Source organism: Oncorhynchus keta, chromosome 2, assembly GCF_023373465.1.
Source record: "Oncorhynchus keta strain PuntledgeMale-10-30-2019 chromosome 2, Oket_V2, whole genome shotgun sequence".
Taxonomy (NCBI): Eukaryota; Metazoa; Chordata; class Actinopteri; order Salmoniformes; family Salmonidae; genus Oncorhynchus; species Oncorhynchus keta.
Window position 1 is genome coordinate 66,861,981 of NC_068422.1, and position 18,277 is coordinate 66,880,257.

The 18,277-nt window shown below is 45.7% G+C and overlaps 1 protein-coding gene across 7 annotated transcripts in view; it reads right to left on the minus strand.

Moving 5' to 3' along the window:
• LOC118362334 (SH2 domain-containing adapter protein F) overlaps positions 1-18,277 on the minus strand; it is a 127,686-nt gene that overhangs the window by 41,077 nt on the left and 68,332 nt on the right. For 2 of the 7 annotated variants that reach the window (XM_052480994.1, XM_052481006.1), the window contains exons 3-4: positions 6,085-6,312; positions 969-1,067 (exon numbers count right to left, since the gene is read on the minus strand). In XM_052480994.1, coding sequence (XP_052336954.1) covers positions 969-1,067; positions 6,085-6,312 — 327 coding nt within the window. The remainder of the gene's footprint in view (positions 1-968; positions 1,068-6,084; positions 6,313-18,277) is intronic. The other 5 variants (XM_052480998.1, XM_052481007.1, XM_052481002.1 and 2 more) reach the window with 3 other exon arrangements.

The following is an 18,277-nucleotide window of genomic DNA, read 5'->3' on the forward strand; positions in this document are numbered from 1 at the left end:
ATATCTGAAGCTAGGTGGAAAGTACCTGGCTAACACACCCAATGGTAACAGACGACAAGTCATTAAGGTGACAGCGAGGAGAAAGGGACCGTCCATCGCCCTGACCCTTGGCCTGGGTCGATGACCTGACCTGAGTGATCTGAGACTTCTGGCTGAGCATGAGGTACCGGCTCATTCAACCCCCCATCTCTATCAGCAGTCGCCAGGGTCGCCAGGGTCGCATAATGATGACACACTTCTTACAGTGCTCTGACGATGATCTAATCTTCAAAGAGCCAGGATATAGACGATAACGCGTAAGACCTAGGTCTACCAGAGCTGTCACCTTTAAGACATAGGTCTATGGACAGTGTTAGAGTTGAGGCCCTTTTCATATGAAGTTATTGATCATCAAAAAGCTCAGACATTTCAACATGTCTACAACAGAGCCAGTTCACAGCCAGGTCTTCACACAAGCTGAGAGAAAAGGGAGGGGGTTCTTCTTTCAGAAAGCATTGTTTTATGACAGATTGTGAGAGAAGTCTCTCTCCACCAAACACTGGGATATCATTATGGGCTGAATGGAACAGGAAAAGGTTGAAGACCGGCAATTAATCAAAGCACTTCTCCAACCCCAGTCTTTCTCTTTGAAGGATAACTTCAGCACTCTTACCTATGTTCTCCCACAGCAGACATCACTTTGACATCCCGAGCAAATTAAATTAATTACCATCAAAGGAAATAATGCGAGAGGAGTGTTTGTAAATAGCATCCTAAATAATGTTGTCTTAGTGCTGGATGAAAGACACAATAATGAGGGGAAAATAAAGGAAGGAAAGAAACCAACATCCGTTTTTCCTCATAGCTGAAAGAGACAGCACACATTTACTGCAATATGAAACAGAGAAACGTAGAAAAAGTAAATACAGACAAATAGAAACAGAGGGACAGAGACAGAGACCAGCCCGGGTGGTGTGTGTTAGTGGTACCTGTGAGGGATTTAGAGGTGTTGTCCTTCCTTGACTCTGGTTCTGATCCACTGCCACTTACAGAGCCCTTGTAGCTAATGCAGTCAGAACAGAGCAGAGCTGTTCAAAGAATACAAAAAAGGTCAAGAAAAAAGGAGGAAGAGGTAAATAAAAAAGAAATGAAAAAATGATTTTTAAATATTTTGTATAGTATAGCTTCAAATCGAGGAAAGGTGTTGGTTTTTCCTCCACTCTTTTTGTGTGTTTGTGTATGTCTTCCAAAACCAGAGTTTGTCCTGGAACAGCCCTGTTCAGTTATGGCTGTGTAAGCCATGCTGGAGCTCTCTAAACCACAGTTGACATTCAGTAACATTGAGACAGACAGACAGATGCACACATACAGTTGAAGTCATAAGTTTCACCAAATACATTTAAACTTAATTTTTCACAATTCCTGACATTCAATCTGAGTAGGAATTCGCTGTCTTAGGTAATTTAGGATCACCACTTTATTTGGATAATTATTTATTTCAGCTTTAATTTCTTTCATCTTCTATTGCCCTCGCAAGAAGCATGTGTTTCAGACATAAGGAAGTGGATGGCTGCAAACCTTCTACTTTTAAACTCGGACAAAACAGAGATGCTTGTTCTAGGTCCCAAGAAACAAAGAGATCTTCTGTTGAACCTGACAATTAATCTTAATGGTTGTACAGTCGTCTCAAATAAAACTGAAGGACCTCGGCGTTACTCTGGACCCTGATCTCTCTTTTGAAGAACATATCAAGTCCATTTCAAGGACAGCTTTTTTCCATCTACGTAACATTGCAACAATCAGAAACTTTCTGTCCAAAAATGATGCAGAAAAATTAGTCCATGCTTTTGTCACTTCTAGGTTAGACTACTGCAATGCTCTACTTTCCGGCTACCCGGATAAAGCACTAAATAAACTTCAGTTAGTGCTAAATACGGCTGCTAGAATCCTGACTAGAACCAAAACATTTGATCATATTACTCCAGTGCTAGCCTCCCTACACTGGCTTCCTGTCAAGGCAAGGGCTGATTTCAAGGTTTTACTGCTAACCTACAAAGCATTACATGGGTTTGCTCCTACCTATCTCTCTGATGCGGTCCTGCTGTACATACCTACACGTACGCTACGGTCACAAGATGCAGGCCTCCTAATTGTCCCTAGAATTTCTAAGCAAACAGCTGGAGGCAGGGCTTTCTCCTATAGAGCTCCATTTTTATGGAATGGTCTGCCTACCCATGTAAGAGACGGAAACTCGGTCTCAACCTTTAAGTCTTTACTGAAGACTCATCTCTTCAGTGGGTCATATGATTGAGTGTAGTCTGGCCCAGGAGTGGGAAGGTGAACGGAAAGGCTCTGGAGCAACGAACCGCCCTTGCTGTCTCTGCGTGGCCAGTTCCCCTCTTTCCAATGGGATTCTCTGTGGGCTATACTCGGCCTTGTCTCAGGATGGTAAGTTGGTGGTTGAAGATATCCCTCTAGTGGTGTGGGGCCTGTGCTTTGGCAAAGTGGGTGGGGTTATATCCTTCCTGTTTGGCCCTGTCCGGGGGTGTCCTCGGATGGGGCCACAGTGTCTCCTGACCCCTCCTGTCTCAGCCTCCAGTATTTATGCTTTCAGTAGTTTATGTGTCGGGGGGCTAGGGTCAGTTTGTTATATCTGGAGTACTTCTCCTGTCCTATTCGGTGTCCTGTGTGAATTTAAGTGTGCTCTCTCTAATTCTCTCTTTCTTTCTCTCTCTCGGAGGACCTGAGCCCTAGGACCATGCCTCAGGACGACCTGACATGATGACTCCTTGCTGTCCCCAGTTCACCTGGCCGTGCTGCTGCTCCAGTTTCAACTGTTCTGCCTTATTATTATTTGACCATGCTGGTCATTTATGAACATTTGAACATCTTGGCCATGTTCTGTTATAATCTCCACCCGGCACAGCCAGAAGAGGACTGGCCACCCCACATAGCCTGGTTCCTCTCTAGGTTTTGGCCTTTCTAGGGAGTTTTTCCTAGTCACCGTGCTTCTACACCTGCATTGTTTGCTGTTTGGGGTTTTAGGCTGGGTTTCTGTACAGTACTTTGAGATATCAGCTGATGTACGAAGGGCTATATAAATACATTTGATTTGATCACATTCCCAGTGGGTCAGAAGTTGACATATTAAATTGTTTAACTTGTTTAACTTGGGTCAAACGTTTTGAGTAGCCTTCCACAAGCTTCCCACAATAAGTTGGTTGAATTTTGGCCCATTCCTCCTGACAGAGCTGATGTAAGTCAGGTTTGTATGCTTCCTTGCTCGCACACGCTTTTTCAGTTCTGCCCACAAATATTCTAAAGGATTGAGGTCAGGGCTTTATGATGGCCACTCCAATACCTTGACTTTGTTGTCCTTAAGCCATTTTGCCACAACTTTGGAAGTATGCTTGGGGTCATTGTCCATTTGGAAGACCCATTTGGGACCAAGCTTTAACTTCTTGACTGATGTATTGAGATGTTGCTTCAATATATTGGGGCGACAGATAGCCTGGTGGTTAGAGCATTGGACTAGTAACCGGAAGGTTGCAAGCTCGAATCCCCGAGCTAACAAGGTCAATATCTGTCATTCTGACCCTGAACAAGGCAGTTAACCCACTGTTCCAAGGCAGTCATTGAAAATAACAATGTTCTTAACTAACTTGCTAGTTAAATAAAGGCAAAAATAAATATCCATAATTGTCCTGCCTCATGATGCCATCTATTTTGTGAAGAGCACCAGCCCCTCCTGCAGCAAAGCACCCCCACAACATGATGCTGCCACCCCCGTGCTTCACGGTTGGGATGGTGTTCTTCGGCTTGCAAGCATCCCCCTTTTTCCTCCAAACATAATGAGGGTCATTATGGCCAAACAGTTCTATTTTAATTTCATCAGACCAGAGGACATTTCTCCAAAAAGTACAATTCTTTGTCCCCATGTGCAGTTGCAAACCGTAGTCTGGCTTTTTATAGTGGTTTTGGAGCAGTGGCTTCTCCCTTGCTGAGCGACCTTTCAGGTTATGTCGATATAGGACTCCTTTTACTGTGGATAGAGATACTTTTGTACCCGTTTCCTCCAGCATCTTCACAAGGTCCTTTGCTGTTGTTCTGGGATTGATTTCACACTTTTCGCACCAAAGTACGTTCATCTCTAGGAGACAGAACGCGTCTCCATCCTGACCGGTATGACGGCTGCATTGTCCCATGATGTTTATACTTGCAAATGATTGTTTGTACAGATGAATGTGGTACCTTCAGGCGTTTGAAAATTGCTCCCAAGGATGAACCAGACTCGTGGAGGTCTACAATGTTTTTTATGAGGTGTTGGCTGATTTCTTTTGATTTTCCCATGATGTCAAGCAAAGAGGCGCCGAGTTTGAAGGTAGGCCTTGAAATACATCCACAGGTGCACCTCCAATTGACCCAAATGATGTCAATTAGCCTATCAGAATCTTCGAAAGCCATGACAATTTTCTGGAATTTTCCAAGCTGTTTAAAGGCACAGTCAACTTAGTTTATGTAAACTTCTGACTCACTGGAATTGTGATACAGTGAATTATAAGAATAATCTGTCTGTAAACAATTGTTGGAAAATTGACTTGCCAAAACTATAGTTTGTTAACAAGAAATTTGTGGAGTGGTTGAAAAACTAGTTTTAATGACTCCAACCTAAGTGTATGTAAACTTCCGACTTCAACTGTACATGCACACATACACTACATGACCGAAGGTATTGTGGACACCAGCTCGTCGAACATCACATTCCAAAATCGTGAGCATTAATTAGGAGTTGGTCCCCCCTCTGCTGCTGTAACAGCCTCCACTCTTCTGGGAAGGCTTTCCACTAGATGTTGGAACATTGCTGCGGGGACTTCCTTCCATTCAGCCACAATAGCGTTAGTGAGGTTGGGCACTGATGTTGGGCGGTTAGGCCTGGCTCGCAGTCGGCATTCCAATTCATCCCAAAGGTGTTTGATTGGGTTGAGGTCAGGGTTCTGTGCTGGCCAGTCAAGTTCTTCCACACCGATCTCGACAAACAATTTCTGTATGGACCTTGCTTTGTGTACGGGATCATTGTCATGCTGAAACAGGAAAGGGCCTTCCCCAAAACCACAGAATTGTCTAGAATGTCATTATATGCTGTAGCGTTAAGATTGCTCTTCACTGGAAACTTACAGCACTATGCATTCGGGCAGGAAGCCTTATCGTAGCATCCGCCAAACCCAGATTCCTCCGTTCGGACTGCCAGATGGTAAAGCGTGATTCATCACTCCAGAGAGCGCATTTCCACTGCGCCGACGCTCGGCACTGCACATGGTGATCTTAGGTGATCTTCAAGAAGGCCATTCTATTGCCAATGTTTGTCGTTGGAGATTGCATGGCTGTGTGCTCAAATTTATACACCTGTCAGCAATGGCTGTGGCTGAAATAGCCAAATCCACTGATTTGAAGGAGTGTCCACATACTTTTGTATATGTAGTGTATAGTGTATATGAACGCATGAGAACACACAAACACAGTCATGCTCCCCAAACTACCATACACCATAGGTCTCTCCCAAGCTGCAGGTTGATGTATATTGTCATGAAACTTCCCCTGGAACTGATAGATTTCCGCTAGATGGGACAGCAGCAAAGTCAAAATTGGATATATTGTAAAAATGTATGAAAACTAAAATTAGCTTTTTGGTCTTAATTCAAATGTCCAGTTGGCAGTGTGGTTAAGGTTAGGGTTATGTTTAAAATCAGATGGTATGACTTTGGTCACTAGCTGGCACAGCCACACTCTGCAGAGCTGCCTCCAGGGCAAGATTCATGACAATAAATGCCCAAAGCTTGACAGACACCCAGAAAAAGGCCCCATTCAGCAGAACAGACACCTGCAAATTAACTTACCGTTATGCTTCCCGAGAGGGAAGGAAATGAAAATTAACAATGCCTTTCTGAAGATAAGATACCCAGAAACCACGAAAGAAGCAGTAATCACATTGGTTAGTGCTGGAAAAGGGTACCAGGGCAATTAGCGGGATGGAGAGGGACAGCAGAACAGACACAGAGTGACAGTAATGTAGGGGACGTGGAGCAGGAGGAGAGGAGTGTTACATACGTGCTCTCGTACCTGCGAAGGCCTTGGAGATGCGCTCCTTCTTCCACTCCCAGGGCTGGTCGTACTCCTCCGGGGGCCTCTCGTCATCCTGCGGCAGCCGGCTCTCTCTGGGGCAGCGGGGACGCTCGCCATCCGAGTCCCCTCCATTCTCTGCTGGCTCGTAGGGCGTGTCGTACAGGGGCAGCGACCTCAGTGACCCCTCCTTAGGCCCCCGGCCACCGCGGATCTCTGCCAAAGGAGAAGAGGGAGAGGAGGGGTAAAGATTTAACAGACTGTCAATGTGGGTAAAACGATAAGGTAAAACGATACGAAGGGACTGTATGTGAATGTTTATGTGAACAATCCAAGCAACATAGAACAAAAATAAGACCAGCTGTTATTAGCAGTTTCACTTCCAAAATATAATTCTCTCTACAAACAACACTAAGACAGCGATGATCCAACGTAGGCTAAAGGCAGCTATCCTTGGGCAGTGAGATACAGCTGTCTCTTTACGTACAATTGAAGTCGGAAGTTTACATACACTTAGGTTGGGGTCATTAAAACTTTTTCAACCACTCAACAAATTTCACTATATCATAATTCCAGTGGGTCAGAGGTTTACATACACTAAGGTGACTGTGCCTTTAAACAGATTGGAAAATTCCAGAAAATGATGTCATGGCCTTCGAGGCTTCGCCGTGCACTTCCACCACCCTGCAGGAGGGACTGGTGCTCTTCACAAAATAGATTGCTTCATGAGGAAGGAAAATGATGTGGATATATTGAAGCAACATCTCAAGACATCAGTCAGGAAGATGAAGCTTGTGGGAGGTTACCGAAACGTTTGAACCAAATTAAACAATTTAAAGGCAATGCTACTAAATACTATTTGAGTGTATGTAAACTTCTGACCCACTGGGAATGTGATTAAATAAATAGAAGCTGAAATAAATCATTCTCTCTACTATTATTCTGACATTTCACATTCCTAAAATAAAGTAGTGATCCTGACTGACCTAAGACAGGGAATTTTTACTAGGATTAAATGCCTGGAATTGTGAAAAACTGAGTTTAAATGTACTTGGCTAAGGTATGTAAACTACCGACTTCAACTGTACCTACCGCCTGACACTCAGGACAGGGAGAGGAACCAAACATGGGACACCAACAGACATGTTAATTATTGCTGTGTGGATCCTAATCAAACTCTATACCTGCTAATAGTGATTAGCGTAGCCAAGCAGCACACACACACACGTGGTCGGGAGAGACAGCTACAGATGCCTGTGTGTGATGGAGGCAGGTCTATAGGCATCTGTGATTAACACAGTCTGTGTATGTTGATCACCCTCTGACTTCATAATGTTAAAGCTCAAGGTCTCAGACTATGACCCATTGTAAGTAGCAGTAGCTCCAGGTTAAGAGCTATAGGAGGGTTAGCAGGGCCTCCTGGGTGCATGTTGGGAGCTGGATATGATGGAAGCCTGCTCTAGCTGATGATGAGCTGACGTGGAGAGGCGAGGAAGAGAGAGGAGATGAGCCTGGGGGGCCTGAGCACCTGTGAGTGTGTAAGGCATAGCCTGCCTGCCTGCCTGACTGCCTGGCTGGCTGTCTGCATGCAGAACGGCATCATCACTACAGCTAAACAGCCTTGCCTGGGGTCCCACACACCACGGAACAGAACGACAGGAGAATGCCCTTCCCCATCTTCTCACCTATATCTCCCTCACCCTCTTAGTTCCACTCCATTTCCTCTCGGTATCTCTCCCTCGCTCTCTGAGACATTTATGAATGACATAAGGCAGGGTATAAATGCAAATTCTATGCAGTGCTGTATAGTGTTCCCACCTATCCAGTGAGTGAAGAGAGCAACCCATCACGCCCTTGAGAATTCTCCCTCCTCTCTCTTACACCCCCCCCATCCAATCTCCATGTCTTTCCAGTAGTATGACGCCGTTAGCAACCAGCTCCCTTCCTCCTGGGCCGTATGATGCTGTTAGCAGAAAACTCCACCATAGAGTAACACAATGTGAGGAGAATGAAATATTATGCCACACCACTGCATAATTGCCTTGCAGCCCAGGGGAGCTCTTGCGGAAAAATGAGAGAAGCATGGAGCCTAATGGGGCTACCCGGTGGGGGTTGCCAGAAATCTCCAATGTAATCATGCGGTAGGCAAACTCTCACCCTCTTTGATCTCACAGTTAAAAGCCTTGGCATTGTGAGATCCTAGAGCGATGAATGCCCACCTCCTGCCAGAAGAATCAACAGTGGCAGGAAGGAGAGGAAGGAGGAAAGTGGGAAGGAGAAGTGGCTGCCGGAGGACTGAGGGAAGATGGGGGGGTGTAGTGTTTAGGGGTTTGGTGGGGAGTAAATCTTGCTTGAAGGACCCTTTAATTGGGAGCGTGTTGCCTTGGATAAACTGCCAAAGGGGTATTACGACTCCCCACCAGGCCAATGAACAGGGCTTACGGCTACTCTGTGTGGGGTTGGGAGGGGGGCTGCGGCAACCGGCAGGAGCCTTCTGACACGTTGCCTCAGTGCTTTCCCAGCAGGACTGCTTCCCTCCCACCTCCCTCTTGCCTTCCTTGTTCCCCCTACATCCCTCCCTCCATCCTTGTTGAGGCATGCTTTGTGAGCTGGGTGGGGTAACATCTGTCTGTGTAGATTACCGTGATTAGCTTGATGGTGGAGCAGAGCTACAAGTTGTTACGCAGAGCATAGCTTCCTCTGCCCTCTGACATCACTGCCTCCGCTCAGGGTCAGGGGTCACCCACCACACCCCCAATCCCCTTCTCCTCCCCGGATGTGAAAGTTCCTCTCCAGATGGCACCTCCTCCTGATGGTTCGAGACCACTCTCACTACTAGGTAGTCCAGAATTGACCTTTGACACCCTACATTCATCCAGTAGTAGACTGACTAAACTAGAGGACAAGCTGCTGTGTAGCAGACTCACTAAGGAGAACAGAGGACACATCTAACTCAGGGAGATTAATAACCATGCACTGCTGACTGCACAGACAACTAAACACTAAGGTCAAAAGGTTGTCTAAATGCCTCAACTCAGGTTCAGAGCTAGTGACAGAGATGGAGCGAGAGAGGGGAGAGAGGGAGGGGGTGAGAATGCAGAATATTCCTTCCTTTCTCTATCGTCTCTGGTTTGTGAAATAAAGGGTTTCATTCTATTGGAAAGATATCAAGATATTGCTTGCCATAAATCCAGCGAGGCTCCTGTTCAACTTACTGAAGGAGGAGCCCTCTGGGCATATTAGCATGGCTGTACGTGGGGAACGGGTGGGAGCTGGTGGGAGCGGGGACGCTGCTCTGGATTAAATCAAAGCTATTATCTTAAACCAGCCTGGCAGCCAGGAAACCTGACCCATCACCTCCCCCCCACCACCCCCCTTCCCTCCACTCTCTCTCCAACCTGAGACCGTGAATACATTAGACAGGAGAGGATCTTAGAAGTTAGCTAGATGCAACAGCATCTCTCTGTCGCTCTCTCGATCAAAGAACCAGGGCATCATGTCATCACATAAAAAAAGGAAAGAACAAACAGCCGATAGTGTCTGGCTGACTACTGCCTGGACCACCCACTCCTATAGCTCCAGAGAGGATTTGCTGTTATGAAGCGCTTGGAAGGGCACAATCTATAACAGTCTATCTGGACTTGATTGAGGGGATCTGCTCGGCACTAGTGAGGGATTAAATGTGATTGACTTTACACCCCTGGAAAACAATGGAGTGAAAGTACCCAGGCTTCCCTCAGGATTGAGTCTTTCAGCTCCTCCGAAGAATCATTCATAAAGAAGAAGTCTGATAGTACCTTGCCTAGACTAGGGTGTATGGTGTACTACACACTAGTTACATAGCACAGTGTGTTCATCGCTGTATTTGTCTGATATTCCAGAGCAAGCCGATACTATTCAGTATGCACTGTGATGAGTATTGTTAGGTCAGCAGACAGTCTTCACTAGTCAAGATGAAAGTGGTACCAGAGTAACAGACATATTGTAGCCAACTCCGGTTGTTTTAAAGCAAGATGTGCAGAGCCGGGAGGAAACTGCTTTCTCTTCCCAACAAGCCATTATTTCCAATCTTGGCGTTCAGCTACTTATGAATGCGAAAGAAGGCTATTGAAGACTGGCCACCTGTAACACAGCATGCAGTCGAGCTTGTTTAGTGACAAGGAGACAGCGAGCGAGAGGTTGATGGAAAAAAAGCTCCCGTGCCAAGCAGTGTATCCATCCAACCGTAGCCAGCGGATTTTCTACAGCGTTTCATTTCAGTTTTTCATATCGACGTGGCCTAGCTGTGAATGCTGAGCAGAGTAGCAGACTATCAAGTGCTGGCAGTGGCACCGAGGGCTTTGAGTTATCTGCGGTCACCCAGAGGTATTGCGTGTCAGGCTGAGAGCTGGCTGACAATTGGAGGTGTACGCTCCCTGACCCATGTCGACACACTGCAACGATGTGCTTGGCTTAGTCTGCTGTGAGCAGGGCTGGGAGAGCTACGAGGTCTCACTGCCTTTTGTTCCCCAGAACCCATAGAGAATAGACACATAATTGAGTCAGTCTGGATGGAATGGAACCTGAGACTGGAATGATATAGAGGGAACATGGGCGGGGGTACAAGGGTTCAGTTGAAGAGGCAATGCATTACAACACTTATAGGTTACACCAATTTGACTACAATTTGATATCTCTCATATGATGTAGAATTACTGCAAATGATACATTGTATTCATCATACCGTGGTATACGTACTGATATGCCTGTCAGTCAAATCAGCATTCAGGGCTCGACCACCCAGTTTATAATGTCTACTATCACATTCCAGAGGTGGAGTTGGAGGGGTGGAGGTAATGACAGGAGAAGCAGCTGGACCAGCTCTTATCTCCATGAGTCTCTCCACAAGGCTGCTTTTGAATGTGCCCAGCGAAATCAGACATGTCACAAATGAGCACGACTTTAACTTCAATCAAATTGCAACAGCCAACTACATAATATTCCATATCATATTGTGTGAGCTAGTGCGTGACCTCTGTAGCCAGCCCCTCTCGGTTTTAAAGGATCTCTGTAGGTAGGTGGTCACTTCTCTACACTCCACTGCCCTTGTGATACAATAGGAACACTTGCTAGACGTGTAATCAGTACAAAAGAAAGGGTGTGGAATTGGAGTCGAAATGTATGTGTGTGTGTGTGTGTGTGTGTGTGTGTGTGTGTGTGTGTGTGTGTGTGTGTGTGTGTGTGTGTGTGTGTGTGTGTGTGTGTGTGTCGCTGTCGGTCTCTTGTCAATGTGTGTGTGTGTGTGTGTCGCTCTCTCAGTAAATGTGTGTGTGTGTGTGTGTCGCTCTCTCAGTAAATGTGTGTGTGTGTGTGTGTGTGTGTGTGTGTGTGTGTGTGTGTGTGTGTGGCTGTCGGTCTGTCAATGTGTGTGTGCTGTCGGTCTGTGTGTGTGTGTGTGTGTGTGTGTGTGTGTGTGTGTGTGTGTGGCCGTCGGTCTCTCAGTAAATGTATGTGTGTGTGTCGGTCTCTCAGTAAATGTGTGTGTGTGTGTCTCTGTCGGTCTCTCAGTCAATGTGTGTGTGTATGTGTATGTGTGTGTGTGTGTGTGTGTGTCTCTTTCGGTCTCTCAGTCAATGTGTGTGTGTGTGTGTGTGTGTGTGTGTGTGTGTGTGTGTGTGTGTGTGTGTGTGTGTGTGTGTGTGTGTGTGTGTGTGTGTGTGTGTGTGTGTGTGTGTGTGTGTGTGTGTGTGTCCCCGTCGGTCTCCCAGTCAAACTTAGTCAATGTGTGTGTTCTCCTGCCACACCGCCAGGCGTCTCCTTTATCTGCCTCCTGCAGAAGGAACAAAAGCAGCCATGCTGTCTGTCCTCCCTCTGCTCCTCACTCAAACTGTGCCAAGCTTGTGGTGGGTAGCCTAGTCCCAGAGCCCCTGCCAGCGCCTCAGACATACTTTTGGGAAGGCTGGAGGCAGATTGAACCAAGCGTCCTGTTCATTGGCGGCCTGGAGAGGAGTGAGTATTTTGGGTCTTGCTGCTCTTTCGTTGTGCTGTGTGCTTCCTTATAAACATACCTTGATGCAACTGGAAGCCGTGGCCACTCGTGTTTCAGCAGAAATATTATGGAATCTTCACTTGGCAATGACAGTTGTGGACACAGAACTGCTTAGCTAGAGAGTCACCTGCTTACTCACAGATAGGATGTAGGCATTCAGAATGATGACACATTATTCCTATAATGGAACATATGGCTTAACCACAGCTGGTACCATACCATGATCCTAATAGGGTGCTGGTGGGGAAAGAGAAATCATACCATGATCCTAATAGGATGCTGGTGAGGAAAGTGAAATCATACCATGATCCTAATAGGGTGCTGGTGGAGAAAGAGAAATCATACCATGATCCTAATAGGATGCTGGTGGGGAAAGAGAAATCATACCATGATCCTAATAGGATGCTGGTGGGGAAAGAGAAATCATACCATGATCCTAATAGGATGCTGGTGGGGAAAGAGAAATCATACCATGATCCTAATAGGATGCTGGTGGGGAAAGAGAAATCATACCATGACCCTAATAGGATGCTGGTGAGGAAAGTGAAATCATACCATGATCCTAATAGGGTGCTGGTGGAGAAAGAGAAATCATACCATGATCCTAATAGGATGCTGGTGGGGAAAGAGAAATCATACCATGATCCTAATAGGGTGCTGGTGGGGAAAGAGAAATCATACCATGATCCTAATAGGATGCTGGTGGGGAAAGAGAAATCATACCATGATCCTAATAGGGTGCTGGTGGGGAAAGAGAAATCATACCATGATCCTAATAGGATGCTGGTGGGGAAAGAGAAATCATACCATGACCCTAATAGGATGCTGGTGAGGAAAGTGAAATCATACCATGATCCTAATAGGGTGCTGGTGGGGAAAGAGAAATCATACCATGATCCTAATAGGATGCTGGTGGGGAAAGAGAAATCATACCATGATCCTAATAGGGTGCAGGTGGAGAAAGAGAAATCATACCATGATCCTAATAGGGTGCAGGTGGAGAAAGCGAAATCATACCATGATCCTAATAGGATGCTGATGAGTACAGTGAAATCATACCATGATCCTAATAGAATGCTGGTGGGGAAAGTGAAATCATACCATGGTCATTTGAATGTGGGTTAAATTAAAAATAGCACAAGCAATCACAAATAATATCCTCTCTTTTTTTGTGAGTGTGTACGTGTGCTTATTTTCTTCTTCCCAGGCGGCCAGAGGGAAGGTAAGAGATGCTGAGGAGGAGATGTCTTCTCCCTGAACACACTGACATGTACATGGATTCACTACCTCAGACAGCCACTGACAGAGATGGGAATGCTGGCATGGAGATGTACAGAGAAGAAAATGACAGAGAGCGAGCAAGAGACAGAGACAGAGAGACAGAGAAAGACAGAGACAGAGAGAGAGCCAGAGAGACAGAGAGAGACACAGAGAGAGAGAGAGACACAGAGAGAGAGAGAGAGAGAGAGACACACAGAGAGAGAGACACAGAGAGAGAGAGACAGAGACAGAGAGACACAGAGAGAGAGAGACAGAGAGACACAGAGAGACAGACAGAGAGACAGAGAAAGACAGAGACAGAGAGAGAGCCAGAGAGACAGAGAGACAGAGAGAGAATAACAGTGAAAACAGTAAAGGACTCACGATGTTTCACCAGTACATGAGCAGCAGTATCCTGAACACTGATGGAAAAAAAGGCGGAATCACTTTAGTTTTTAAAGCAATATCAGGCTACTGTCTCTTCTACTAAGTTGGCCCAAAGACAAACATCTCACCCAGCACATACAATTGAGTGCTTATTGAGGTAAAAGTGAAGTTCCTTTCATATCCTAAAGTACAAGCCATACTATATCCTCCTACAAAGACATGAAAACAGCAACTCTAAATCCCTAAAGAAACTTTATTTGTTTTCCTCCACAGGAAGAGAAAACATATCATATTTATATACTTCACCCTCAAACTGTTAATTCACCAAATACATCAGAGGACAAATATAACCCAGGAGGGTTCACACAGCACTGACTGTCAAACGTAACACACGGCTGTAATCTGCTGCACTGTTTCTCATCTAAAGTCCTAACATCACAATCCATCCAGCAGCAACAGAAACCACCGTCAGGTCAAATCCCCAACACAATACAGACAAGCCAAAATGCAGCGTCCAATTACAATGAAACAATTGTTAGGCGTATTACAAAGCAGCGGCACCAATCAGTAATTAGCTCGATCTGGGGTTAGGCATGGGATGGTGAATGTCAGAAGTACGGCGCTGCATTGTGGGGAAGACAACAGAACAGAAGTGATCTACTGATGCCTCCCTGGCCTGTTTAACAGTCTGTCCCTACCCCCCTCCCCCAATGCAGAGGACTGTCCAGTCTCCGGCCACAGCAGACAGCAGCATTGATTCCTACACGGGGCACAGCAGCGACTACAGCTCGTTAGGACTGTGGTGAAGGCTCATTAACATGAGATGGATTGGATCCTGGGCTTGGAAAGGTGCCCTATTTAGTCTACCTACATCAGGGTTCCCCAACTGGTGTCCCGCAGGCCGTGGTTTTATTGTCCGACCCCCATGTTTTCAGAGCAGTAATATATATTTTTTTTACATTGCTGGACATAAAGGTGTAAAAAACATCAGGAATTCAGCTCCAAGTGATTTTCATTCAGGAAATGTGTTCCTAAGTATTCCCACGGATAATAGAGAGACACATACGATCGTATACAAATGTAAGCCGTTTGAAATTATTATGTTTTAGTCAAATATTATATCTGTTTGGGATTATTATGGTTAATTTCCAGTCTGTATTTATTTTCGGGCCCCCCGACCAGCCTCTCAATGGAAAAAATTGCCTTCCGGCTACCTGATATTCACACCCACAGCCAGATAGACTGTACTGTACATCATGATATGGACAAAACAGCAGCAGGTACAGTGGTACCCTGACTTGTATTTTTCATCGGGTTCATTTGCTTGCCTCCTCCACATCATAAGGGATTACATTTTGAAGTCAGTGAAATGTTAAGAAGCATTGAGGCGGGTTTACAGGGATGGAGAAACCAGGATTTACAGAGTCAGTGACAACCAATCTGAGCCCTGAGGCAGCCTGCCTGCCACCACACTTTGTGGGCTCTACAGTTGCTTGAGTCATTTTGTAAAATTCTCCATTCTGAGTAGCTGCAGGGGCTGCCTGCCACTCGCTCTGTGTCTATTGTTCCTGAGCTGAGATAAGACTGGCTCAGGATTAGAGGAGAGTGCACCCAGAGTTCAGCTCCTGTGAGAAGGCTGTGGTGGGACCAGGGAGCAGAGTGGAAGAGAGTAGAGGAGGAGAGGAGCAGAGAAGTAGCCGTGACTAAGAGCAGTGTGAATGTCAGATGTGGATTTGCTTGCTAATCTTTCCCTGTGATCGGCCAGTGGAGGACAGGCTGGATGATGACACGTGGACGTTGTGGTGATGAATAGCCACTCGACCCCCCCCCCCCCCCACCCCTGCTGGGGGTCAACAGCCCATTAGTGGTGACTGCTAGGTTTCCAGCAACAGACAGTCAGGCCCCCACCCACCACCACAAAATAAAGACACAGTGTGAGAGGGTGGGTGGGAGAGGGAGAGGTCTCTTCTAGCCCCAATCTCTAATGACTTCCTTTGACAAATATCTGCATCGTTCATAGCCAAATGAACCCAAACCCCAGCTGGACTCTAAATTGGATTCTCTCTCTCTCTCTCCTCGTCTCTGGCTGTTGCCAGGAAATGGCTATTCTTTAGCAATTGGCAAATGAAATATCTTTCTCCTTATTGTACGTTAATCCAATAATCTCTGCCTCCAGCACAACAAAGCAGGGAGCAGCGGAGAAATCTGTGGGAGATTAAGCTTCATCACATCGTTACTGTGGCGAGCAGACAGACAGAGAGACAGAGACAGACGGAGAGAGTGTTGTCCTCCTCAGGCTGCCTGTCTCTCATTAGTGTTGAACTGTGGAAACGCTGCCACTCTCCACACTCTCACAATCACACACCCGCTGCTAGTACCCGTGGCAACAGGAGGAACGGAACCACGCCACCACCTTTCTTGTGGCAACAGAATAACGCTGACCTCCAATCAGCTCTAATAATAGGTACCTCAGATATAATGGCCCATACACATCACGAGGAACTGAAAACAGCCCACTGCCACGCCGCCATTCATGCCATTTCTGAATGCTATTTCTCATGTTATCACACTCATTGTCCACAACAACATTAGAACCGAATTGTAACAAATCAGAAAAGTAACACCAGTGTCTTGCTCATTAGGTCACACCGTAGCAAAACGTTTTAATGTTCGTAACAGAGAACGAAAGAGAGCATTTCTGTTAGTTTCAGAGCTTTTCTTCCGTTTTACCTACTGAACACAGCCCACTTCAACATTTAGTTCCACAATGAACCATCAGTGAAGCAGAAAACCCTGGAGGCAGATATAAACACAATGGTATTTGATCCCTCCCATTTATTGGAAAAGGCTTTTAGGAAACAACCAGTCAACAGTGAGACCTGTTTGCCAATACTTCCCCTGTAGATAGAGGACATGGACGCCCTCAGGGGAACATGCATTAACAGAGCTCTCTGACAATACAAATAGTTACACAGCCAGCCATTCAGCCAATGACCTCACTCTAGGCTGAGTCGACCGTCAGCAGGTCATTTAAATACTGTGCAGGTGGATTACCACGGTAAGCTTCTTGCTGTGTTTCCATCATGATGTGATCTCCTTTGCCCTTCCCTTTGGCGGTATCAAACAGAACATGACCGCCAACAACAGATGAAACAGTAAGATACAACAGTCTTTCTGGAGGTAGAGAAAGTGAATCCTGCTCTGTGTGTTCAGCCAGTCCTGTTCCACTCACACATAACCCCTGCTACACTTCTTAGGGTTCTGTATCGGTCTGTTCTAGATTATAGCTTTGGCACCTCTCCATCAACAGTGGACGATACCGCCTTCATCCTTATAACTGATACATAACACGCTGCCAGTCAAATGCCTCTCCTTCCAAGTTGTTATTTTGGCTGCTGACAAGGGCCTGTCTTTTAACTGGACCCAGTGGTGGTGGTGTTGTCCCCCTTCTGCTCCCATTAGATCAGGCCTGGGGAGAGGATAGGGGGGGGGTTGGGGAGCCAGGGACCAGCTACTCATCTCAGCCCGGCCTGATTGCACCTGACAGAGGAGAAAGTCTCAATCAGGACTACAGTAATAATATAACAGTACACAGGTGATTCACTGGTCCGGTACATTTGTACCACCAAACACTCAGACAATCATAGAAGGCAGATAAGAGTGGTCCCGGCATAAACCAAATGATGCCACACAAGCAAGATAACGATATTGTAATCACAGAGGATAAGAAACTACAAGAAAATAACTGATGTTGATAATAAATCAGAGAGCTTTAGGGCTTTTAGATTGCGTGGGGAAAATACATTCATCGGTTACTGTTGTGCAACTCCCTCCTGAGGAGCAAACCAAACAAAAACAATTCAAAAGGAGGAATAGGTTTTTATTTTGAAAAGTAGTGAAAGCAATTCAGTACTTGCGACAGTCACTAATGAATTAATGACATTTTGTTATTGTTCTCGTTGGTGAGAGACCAGAACGCAGTGACTCAGTTTGTTTGTAAATCAGCTTGGGAATGGTGATTGAGAAGTGACGGTAGACTACAACTGAATTCAAAAAAGAGCCGACAACATTGAGTAGACAACATGTCAGTCAAGTTCATAAAGGATGCCTACCCCCAGATGAACCTCCTTCCTCCGCCCACTTACATATTCACGCTATTTGCATATTGTTGGAATGAGAACATAAAAGAGAAATAATTTTCCATAATGAGGAGACCACAAAGCAATAGTCAAGAAGAGTAAACAAAATGCTAATCGCTCCCGAGGGTTCTCTACGCACAGAATGGGCTCTTCTTGTAAACAAAAGTCATCAACCAACAAATACAAGGCCTATGTAAATATGAACATTTAACCTGACTTTTACCCAATGAAATAGTATAGGCTAGACCTAATCCTTCACTATAGTGTTTTAGTTGGTGTGACATAATGCATGTTTGTATAGTACAAATTACATTATAAGTGCAGGAGCAGTCCAGAGGTAGTTGATTGATGGGCTTGAGTACTATAC